Genomic DNA, 10358 nt, shown 5'->3' with positions numbered 1-10358 from the left:
TTGGTCTAAACATGCATAGGAATTCATGAAGTTCCATGGAGATTAGGATTCATACAAACTGTCACCTAATTAAAGGGAGACACATTAATAATCAAGAGTTTCAGGAAGCATAATCTACTTGACATATTACCGTCTAAGCAAATTCTTCAAACAATTGCATCCAAAAACCTAAAGTGTTGGCCAAACACAACAAGCATTAAGAAATTGCAATCAAACATAGAAACACAAGATTTATACCTAAATCAAGTCATATATATGTAAATCAAGTCATACACAAAGTCATCAAACCCAAGGCTTCATCCTAGCCTTGGCAAAAGTGGTTTAGTTACACATAAAGAGAGAAAAACACAGAGAGAGAAGAGAGTGGCATGAATAAACCTCAAATATTGAGATAATCCAAGCTGGGTTGAAGAATTCCTCCTCCAAGCTCTAAGAATCCCTTTTCCCCTCTATTTTCGCTCTTCAGAAAGTCTATTCGAAGTGTCCAAAGTGTCTTGCGGCTAGGGAAAATCGCTAATTAAAGCTAGCCCAAAAGCTGTTTTGTGCGCCTAGGCGTGGCAAGCTCATATTTTCGGTTCCCCTTCAAATCAGTGCTCCATGGACTGGGTGGATGGAATTGTTCTGGGTGTGCATAAACGGTGCCCCTAGGCACACTTCTTCACCAAAATCTCCGGATCTACCCTAGGAAACTTCAAATGACCATAACATCTCCATATGACATCTTATTTGAGTTATTTTTTATTCTACGAAAAGCTTGAGATGTCTAGTTTCCAATGCCTTTTGTTTTTCTCGATTCTAATAACTTTGCAGAAAGTTATGACCATTTGAACACACAAAGTTCGGTGGACATTTTCTCCAATTCAGTCCCTTTTCCGCCGCTTTTCATTCCAATCCGCAATCAACCTATCAAAATACAAATCAACACATAAATACACAAATTATTTATCAAAAGGAAGCCTAAGAGGGGGAGATTTCTACCAAAAACAGTAGATAATATCATACCTATCAAAAACAACCACCAATAGAGTTAAGGGTAGTCATTCCAAGTTGAAGAAATATTTGGCAACGTCATTGGGGGGATTTGTGTAATCTTTCACACATATACATTTATTGCTTCAAGGTCAAGTTATTGACATTAATGCATCATTTGCGGATAGCCTAACTAGGGTGCCAATCAAGTTTAGGACACGGATGTATAAGGAGTTAGTGAATGTTGTGTCCACTGCTGCACTAGAGAAGATTGAGTTTGAATTGGCTTCCATTGGCAGCACACGTATGTAGTCTGATGTATGTACACATAGACCATTATTGTGTCTTGGATTTCCATGTGCTCACATGCTCACACAATATCAACAAGAAGGCCATAACATTCCACTCAATGATGTCCATCATTTTGGAAAAAATTATGCATAACGCCTTTCACTGAAACCCTCAAAGATGATGTGACAATAAATATGAAGATGGATATGGTTTGGTCCATGTTTGCATCTGCCACAATATCACAAAAGATGAAGATTAAGAGGCAACTTCAGTGTATAGGGCAGGCAAATAACACCTCTGTATTGGAGCCAAAACAGAAGGTTAATGTGAGAGGGAGGAAGAAAGGGCAGAGGAGTTTTAAAGGCAACCTTGTAGAAGGGAAATTAACCAAGAGAGAACCTTCTGCATTTGAGCATGCAGTAGAGTCAAACGTATTTGAAGATGCTGTGCCGACTCAGAGCTCACAATTTTCAGCTCATAATGCGAAGAAGGGGTCACAAACAAATTCAGACCCAAAGACACAAGTTAAGAAAAAGCAAAAGTTGGTGTCAAAATTGAGAGTATATAAGACAATGGGGTAAACACTACAAGTTGGGTAACACAGTTTCTCGAATTTTTTCCATCATTATATATCTAACATTATTGATGTACTAGGGGATGGTCACTATGGATTCAGAGTTGTGGCATCTTTCTATGGTTGGGACAATGATGGTTGGAAGATAGTAAGGAAAGATCTTGCAGGTGAGTTGCACAAGTATGGAGAACTTTATAACAAAGTTCTGCCATCATTTTCCAACACAACAAAGTTGTTATTGAGCTTGGAGTGCTATGATGAGTTTGCAGATAGTAAGATCTGGATGATTATGTCATATATGGGAAACATCATATCATTATGTTACATTGTGGTAGTACTGATGATTTCAAAGGAATAATGTCTATCATTTTTCTCTCTAAGGGGTGATGTACCATTGGAGGACAATCAGAGGATGTTGGTATTTGGCTACATCAACGGGTTGCACTTTGTATGGATGGAGCTTTTGCCAGATTGTCTCTTCGAGGCATCCGAGATGAGGCGAACTACTCGACCTTCTTGGAGATGAGGCGAACCTCTCTGCTAGTCGCGATTTGCGACCCAAACCCAAAGAATAGCTGAAACCAGAGATTAAGAAGATGATACGGAAGAGGGAAACCATAGATGAAGAAAATCGGGTTAGCTTATTTGATGAGGAAAAAGCAAATTGGGTTATCTGATGAGGAAGAAGCAAATCAGAGAAGATGTGAAATTGTGTGGAAGAAGATGTGAGATCGTGGGACTTAATCGGGTTAGGGTAGAAAATGGGTTAAATTTTGGGAACCAAAATTTTTTTAATCTTAGTCGTCCAATAGATCCAACAGTTTAGATAGAAGTGCGCAAGTTATTTTAACTTGCGGGTGTCCGCATAAGAGAATCCTTATATATATATATATATATATGTAGTCTAAATATGATTATTGTGACTAATATGGGCCTTTAGAGTTGATCATTTATGTGTTTAAGTAAAAGCCCAAGTGAATAAGTTATGAATTCATGTGTTTAAAAATATGGGCCTTAATTAGGTCAAGTAGAAGTCAAAAGTCTAACTCAAATGTTACTACAAGCCCAATTGAAGTTGACATATACATCTACAATATCTACCACGAGAGAAACAAAAGTAAAGTTGGAAAAAAAACCCAGTCAAGACTCCGTAGACGTGCAGACGAGAACACCACCCACCAAGGCGAATCGAGAAGACGAGAAGACGATAACACAACTACACAGTCTACACAAGTGGTGAGTGAGTCGCATGTGCCAACTGCCAACTAGCCTTGTAAAGTAGGAATCACTCTATTTCTTGTTCAATTTTGTGCTTATTGATTCATATGATTATTAGGGCTCAATCAAAGATCAAGCAATTTGTCTTGAACTGGGTCATTCTTTAGGTAATTATTTGATTCATTTATTGTACTTGGTCAAAATTTCAATAGTTCTTAATTATTTGGAAGAAGAAAATGAACCTTAAAGAACATGTTGGGAAACATAATAGTGCGCGTAATCAAGCGAAGATGAAATGTCAAAATCTAATGAATCAGAATCTTACTAGAAGAATTGATGCGATGTTCACTGGAAAGTCAAATCAAGATAACATTGATTATAGAGTTCGCTTGATTGTAGCTGTTAACTGTGTTCGGTTCCTTTTACGACAAGGCTGACATCCAAGGGAATGATGAATCTTAATGGTCAATGAATAGAGGAAACTATTTGGAGCTTTTTCATTGGCTTGCTGCATATAATGAAGACATCAACAAGGTTTCACTTAAAAATGCTCCTCAAATGCAGGGGCTAACCGGCTAAGTACCTAAGGCATAGGTGGAGGCATGGAGCTTACTACTTGTAGCCAAAGGTAATCTTAGTTTGATCTCCTTATATGTTTGAACTTTGATTAGTTTGGTTTATTGGTTAATTGGTTTTGATACTTGTTGATTGGTGAAGAATTATTAAGTTTAATTTTCTTGGACCCTGCTACAAAAATTTTCTGACTTCATCCCTATCGAGATCACCACCGTCTTGTTTGGTGTCGCCTCCTACGACACCATTTCAAGCTCGTCGATCGAGAACTTAATATTCCTCTTAACTTAAGTTTTGATGTAGGACATTTGTTGTTGAAGTGGTGGAGGAAGTAGACCAAGAGCATTAAAGAAGAATAATATTGATAAATATATATCCTAAGTGAATGTTTTTTAATATTATTTTTTAAAAAAATTATTTGTATAGATCAACTATTTCTCGATTTTTAATTGTTTAGGTAAATAAATAATGAAGATGGAATAAATAAATAAAAATAAATAATGAACAATCAAGATAAGATAATGGTTTCAATCAGTGGTCACAATCTCTTTGTTTTCTCTACCACCACTACCGACCCTTTCCTCCAAAACCCATTTCACCACCAAGGGTCTTCTGTTTAATCGCAAACCTTGCAATCTTCTCTCTTCTCTTTGCAGGCCTTCTCCATATTTGTGCTTTAGATCTATAACCCCCAGCCCATCAAGGCATCAGGCCCATAGATCGACCCATTTATGTTAGTATGCTGAGCCTTTTTGGAAAATCCCTTATGATTTACTCAATAATTGATGCAAGGTTTGGTCAACATATTGGTGGCTTTGTTTACAAGACTAGAGAGGTGAGCCAGGAGAGACCCACAACCAATTAATTAAATAATAATCAACAAGCACATAATCACACACAAATCCTAATACTAGAAACAAAAAATGGTATTTTAAGCAGGTTGAGAAGCACTGTTTAACAAACCAACTACTCCAACCCACTCCATAATAATGTTATCATCTCTTTCTCTCAATCTCTTTCGCACAAAACCATATGGTTGTTGGGTGGATCTCCACACATTTCTTCACACAAATCATGCTTGCTTGCTCATAAAGCCAATTGAGCTTCAAACAGTACCATGACTTTCCATACCCTTAAAAAAAGCACTTGGATTTGTAAATAGTTTGTGTTGTTCTGTTTAATTTGTAAAGACCAAATGAAGAATCGGCTGGAGAGGTTTGTGGTTCTTCGATTCAACATTGGTTGCAATTCTGATTCAAGTGTTGCTGTGGCCACATCTCAATCAAAGAAAACAAAACCAGAACCAAATCCACCAGTAACAGGTATCCACTCTCTGCCTCTGCCTCTCTCTCTCTCTAAGCAGTTCTCCCTTTACATAGATTTATACATGCATATGACAGTTTTATAAATTCAATGAAATTGAGTGTTTATACTTTGATGTTCTTTTTCAAGGAAGAAAAGAAAGGGAACAAAGCTCATGTAGACAGAAAATGAACAAGTCTTCTGGTTTTTTGACTCTTAGAAGGCCGACAATATTCTATGGAATACATAGACTGAAAAGAAGCATCAAAAGTACTCTCTCTCAAATATTTGGTAAGTGAATTCAATTTATTGGATTTCCATTAGTTCCCAAAGAACAAGTCCATGATATTTACCTCTTTTTGTTGACAATTTAGTTTACAGAGAAGAGATTGAAGAGATAGAAACAAAGATTGAGATTGGATTTCCAACAGATGTCAAACATGTCACACACATTGGACTGGATGGGACTACTACATCAAACCAAGTGAAGGGTTGGGAGAACCTGGTAGCACCTGAATTAATTTCTTTCCCTCCCATTTCTTTGACTGAGTTTGAGCTTTCCATGGCTGCACATGCTCATGCTCATGGACCTATTGTTCTTCATCCCACAAATTAAAAGCTCGGTGTTTGACAGAATCATTGTTGCTGCTGTTGATGTGAGTGTATTAACTGATTCTTTCCCTTTTGTTAATTAGATGAATCAATCTTATCCTTGGTATCAACTAAACTGCTCCTGTTTCACTTTATTTCTAAGAATTACAGGGTCATCACAGATAAACACAGCAGATAAAAACAATCAATTAATGCAAGAAAAAAAAAAACATTCTGATGCTACCAAGCAGGAGAGTATTTGACCTAAAACATCAAAGTGCAGGCCTAATTTTTAGAAGTGAGAGAAAAAATAAAGAGGAAAAAAAAATCAACACAAGAAAAGAAGCAGGGTTGTGGGCATCATAGCGAGCCAAGACGTGATCGAGGACACAGTCTTGGCTTTCTGAAATGCCGCATTTTTTTGTTATCAGATCCCTCTGCTCTGTACAACCGATCCCAGTTTCAAGATTAGAACGGCAGTTTATTCTTCAGAGAGGATCTCTAGGGTTTTCGGAAAACAGTTCCACATATATATAGAATCGGATGTACCAAGTTCCACGAAATTACAGTCATGGGCCGACCCAAGCCTCAATCGATTTGCATGCATTGGTCCGATTGTTAAGCCCATGCCACAGTCAGAAATTTCGGTCTTCTAGTTATATACAATTGCCAAAAAGACATATGGACTGTTTTGGCAAATTTTATAACTGACGATAACTAATTAAAAAATACTTTTATATAAATTAAATTAAATTAATATTTAAAATCTTTATAATATTATATATACAATATCGAGAACCACGACTATTTCGGATGATACTTATGTGTGTGGTATCTCATAGAGGTCTCGGATTCCCCATCCCCTTCCCCTTCCCCTTCCCCTATAATCAAAAAATATATATATACAATATTATCTTAATAAAAAAATGACATTAAAAAAGAGAAAAAAAAATAAAAGCAAATAAAAGCTCTAAAATAAGCTCAATTCGAAGCTTTTTTTTTTTTGAGTTTATTAAAATTTATAAGCTAAGAGCATCCACAATGGGATGATTGTAGAGTGCTTGATTCATGTTTAGCTCCATATATGTAGTGTTAAACCCTCACAATGAGGATAAAATCACACTTGAGATTTTAGAGAAATTTTTGTCATGATCCACATATGAAGCCCCACTAGGTTGATGAATAGTAAACCTTTAATATCCACTCAACCAATAATCACATGCCATGTGGCAGTTCTATCTCTCCTGTTTAGTCTATCGTCTTCGATAACCTTTCCCCAAACATTGCTAGAAACCAAAACAGAACGGCGAGAACGCAGAGAAATGCATCTCCTCAAACACCGTCATCAGATCTGCGATTGATTGAACAAAGACTAGATCGATTGTGGATGTGAGTAAATTTCTTTTATTTGTATCAAGGTTGCTCTAACATGGAACATAGATTTTGGGTTAGGTTGATCTCCAAACTTTTGGTATGATTTAAGAGAGGAATTCGTTGATGAAGTTTGGGTTCGATCTATTTTCGTATTTTCAATTCAAACCCCAAAGTATGTCTAGATTTCGTTTATTGATTCCCATTAAGAATAATTTTCTGAAATTTCTTCTCCATTTATGAAATTAATGTCAATTTTTTGAAATTAATTGTGGGAGTTTTTCTGTTTGGGCTACCTTGTCTTGTCCTGTACTAGCTATGTGATTGCTTTGCTGTTTGTATCTTTAGATGGAAGGAAATTCCATGTGAATAGGCCAAGTCATCTCATAAGAGAAATCGAGTCCTCATGAATGTGATAGTTCAAGTTATTCTACTGGGAAATAGTACCCAAACCCCTCTACTTCTTGAATTGACCTTATTCCTACCAATCTATACTCACCTAGGAAGAATGAAAGCACCAGGTTTTATGTTGCGTGTTATTGAATAATGGCAAATATAGGCCCTCTAGGGCTAGAAATAATCTCTATTTGCTGGTTCACATCTCTGGATGATACCAGGTTCCATTGAACAAGAAAAGAAAGCAGACGAAAAATGGTTGGCATTCCATTTGATGGTGGTGACGTGGGTTCAATGCTTGCTGGGTTCTATGTGTTTCTTGTTTGCTCTACGGGAGTCCATAGTGGTCCTTTGCTTTCTATGAGTTTTTTTTTATATTGTTTGTGTGTGTGTGAGCTTCAAATATCTTATCCCTTTTCATTGTGTATTTTCCCTCTTAATATGCATATTAATAAATAGTACTAATTTATCAAAATTGATCCCCCACATGGATCTATATTTCTTGAATGCAATTCATAACAAGCAGATACAAAATGGATCCCTCACAGCACCAAAGAGCCTCACAATAGCAGCCCCACTCCCAAGACAATCAAATAAAAAATAACCCCCAATTGTATAGTTCCAACCCTATACAATGTCGAACCGATCATTCATTCGCCCTACCCCTAATGCATCCTACTCAAGCAGCAGCTTTTGCATCTTTCTATTAACAACAATTTCTTGCACAACAACATCATTTTAATAACTTCTTTTTGGGTGTTTCCAATCCCAAAATGCAGTCGAGTGATTCTCGATTCTGCTCACACACCAACTCTCAAACTACTCCATCCAGAACCATTCAAATTCTGAAACCCAACCCCCTCAACTCAAACTACTACACGTACACAAGGGACAAATCGAAAAGCTCCAAACTAGAAAATGAATGAGGATGTCACACTATGTCAATCTTGGGTTAGAATTTCTGAGGATCCAATTGTGGGGAATGGACAGGCTCATGAAGCATTTTGGTTAAGCATATGGAATGAATTCAAAGAGCGAATACCTGGGACAGAACGTGTCCAGCGGGCTTGCCAGAATGGATGGTCTACCATTCAAGCTGATGTAACAAAGTGGAGGGCTATCGTCAATAAGGTGCAAAGAAATAGAGGCAATGAGGAGCATGTTTTATTCTTTTTAAAAAAGACTATGACGAGATTTCAAATTCATCCATTGTTGGGAGAAACTTCACACTTGCACCAAATGGCACATATCTACAGATGAGAAACAAGTCAGAAAAGAAGTAAGAAGAGGTAGGAGTATCGTCAATAGAACAAGGACCCCTAAAAATCCATTGAGGAGTTCTTCAATCCATATTTCCACATTCTCAAGTCCATGCCTTAAGGGTATGATTGAAGTTTGTTATGATGGCCTTGAAGTTTGATATCATGGTTACTGTGTTGATGGTTTCATATGTTTGATAACAGGTGCATCCTCACGTCAAATGTGGGGTTTCCTGATTTGTTTTTACTTCGAACTAAAACTATATACTTGGCTGGTTATTGCATAACACGTCAAAGATGAAGAAAGGGATATGATGAGATTGAAGAAATACTTTCATAATGTGTGTGTTGCTTATGCTACTATTAAACTTATGTTACTACCATTATATTTGGCAGGCATTCAAGCTATGGAGTTCTCGCCTAGAGCTTCAACAAGAATGCGTGATGAAATGCAAGGGATGAACATGAATCCAATCAACCTCGAGAGTAGGTTCGATGATGGTTAGTCAATGGGAGATCGTAGTTGAACTTGTCCATATAACTGATATTGTGTGTGTTGTTTTAGGCTTATTTGGTTTCATGTTAAGAACTTTTTTTTAGAATCTGTTTGTTTTTACTTTTATAATATGAACCTTTGATTTACTATTCGGTTATGTAATATATGCCAAATCAAAAGATCTTGAGATGCAACAGCCTCTAGCACCATGGTAGGTCTACTATAGTGTCTAACATACTGACCGCGCCAAGCAGTGGGACAATTATGCCATTCCAGTGCATACAATCTAACGAACCAATCAGACCAAGAAAACCACAAGACTTATTTTCCTCTAGCAAACGAGCAACGTCTCTTTCATTCGGACCTTGTAAGTACTGATCTGAGTACAACTCAATAATAGTTTTGCAAAAAATATAAACTGTTTCTAAAGTTGTAATCTCTGCAATGCAAAGAGTTTCATCCTCACGATCAATTGGGTTGCCGTAAGAAAGAATCTGCAATGCTGCTGTAATTTTTTGAATTGAAGAAAAAAGCAACCCTACCTGTGCAATCATATTTCTACTGAAAGTATGGTTGAGCCGCTTCTAAGTCGATTCGGATCCGATGGAACAACTTGATTCTCATGCGAAACTGACGTCGAAATATGCGTGGTGGGTAAATATAGTCGACAAGGAAGTATTTTTTGATAAGATCCTAATGCGCTTTGACACTGTCTCTTCTGGTGAATGCGCGTGTATTTATTCGTGATGGTTGGGTCTCGGTCTCGGTCTCCTCCACTTCTACAAGCCCATGGCAAGCAAGGCAACGTCGTCTACCTCTTGTTGTTGTAGAGCCAAAAAAATCCTCCATGTATTGTGATTGAAAGTGCCAGTTTGATGGACCTGCCCTTTAACTGGATAAAAGAGATAGCAATGATAGAACTGATGTTACACAAATGTATACGATTCTGTGGCTTATATGGAGGATTCATTAAGGAAGGGACTGTTGAACAATGATGACTTTAAAAAAAATTTAATGAAACTCTATACAATTCTGTGGTAGCAATGATGATGTATAATAGAAATGATGAAATATGAAAACAACAAAACATGATTGACAAAAAAAAAAACAAAAACCAAAGAACCTCTTGTGAAAGAAAAATTAAAACGTGAGTGTTGTTTGGTAGTTGGTGGGAAAGATCTAAATGAACATTAAGGAAAAATTTTAATAATTAACTAAAATATTTTATTAATAATTAACTGTAAAATTTTTACAATTGCTCAAAGACGAAGCTTCTATTATTGTATAACAACCCAACTAGGAGGGAAAAGATGGAGGG

At 36.9% G+C, this 10358-nt stretch overlaps 1 protein-coding gene and 1 long non-coding RNA gene across 2 annotated transcripts; both read left to right on the top strand.

Moving 5' to 3' along the window:
* The first annotated feature begins 4561 nt into the window (after positions 1-4561).
* Positions 4562-5736, top strand: LOC120015438 (CRIB domain-containing protein RIC4-like). The gene is made up of 3 exons (XM_038867868.1): positions 4562-4947; positions 5078-5218; positions 5302-5736. Exons 1-3 carry the CDS (start codon positions 4821-4823, stop codon positions 5541-5543), a joined length of 510 nt encoding a protein of 169 aa, XP_038723796.1. The 5' UTR covers positions 4562-4820; the 3' UTR covers positions 5544-5736.
* Positions 5737-6797: 1061 nt separating this feature from the next.
* LOC120015782 lies at positions 6798-9186 on the top strand. The gene is made up of 2 exons (XR_005471813.1): positions 6798-6907; positions 8941-9186. It is a non-coding gene; the product is annotated as an uncharacterized LOC120015782 (long non-coding RNA).
* Positions 9187-10358: the final 1172 nt, after the last annotated feature.

The sequence above is a fragment of the Tripterygium wilfordii genome, chromosome 14 (assembly GCF_013401445.1).
Source record: "Tripterygium wilfordii isolate XIE 37 chromosome 14, ASM1340144v1, whole genome shotgun sequence".
In the NCBI taxonomy this organism is placed as follows: Eukaryota; Viridiplantae; Streptophyta; class Magnoliopsida; order Celastrales; family Celastraceae; genus Tripterygium; species Tripterygium wilfordii.
Note: the sequence above shows the minus strand (reverse complement) of the source record. Positions and strands in the feature narration are given on the sequence as shown.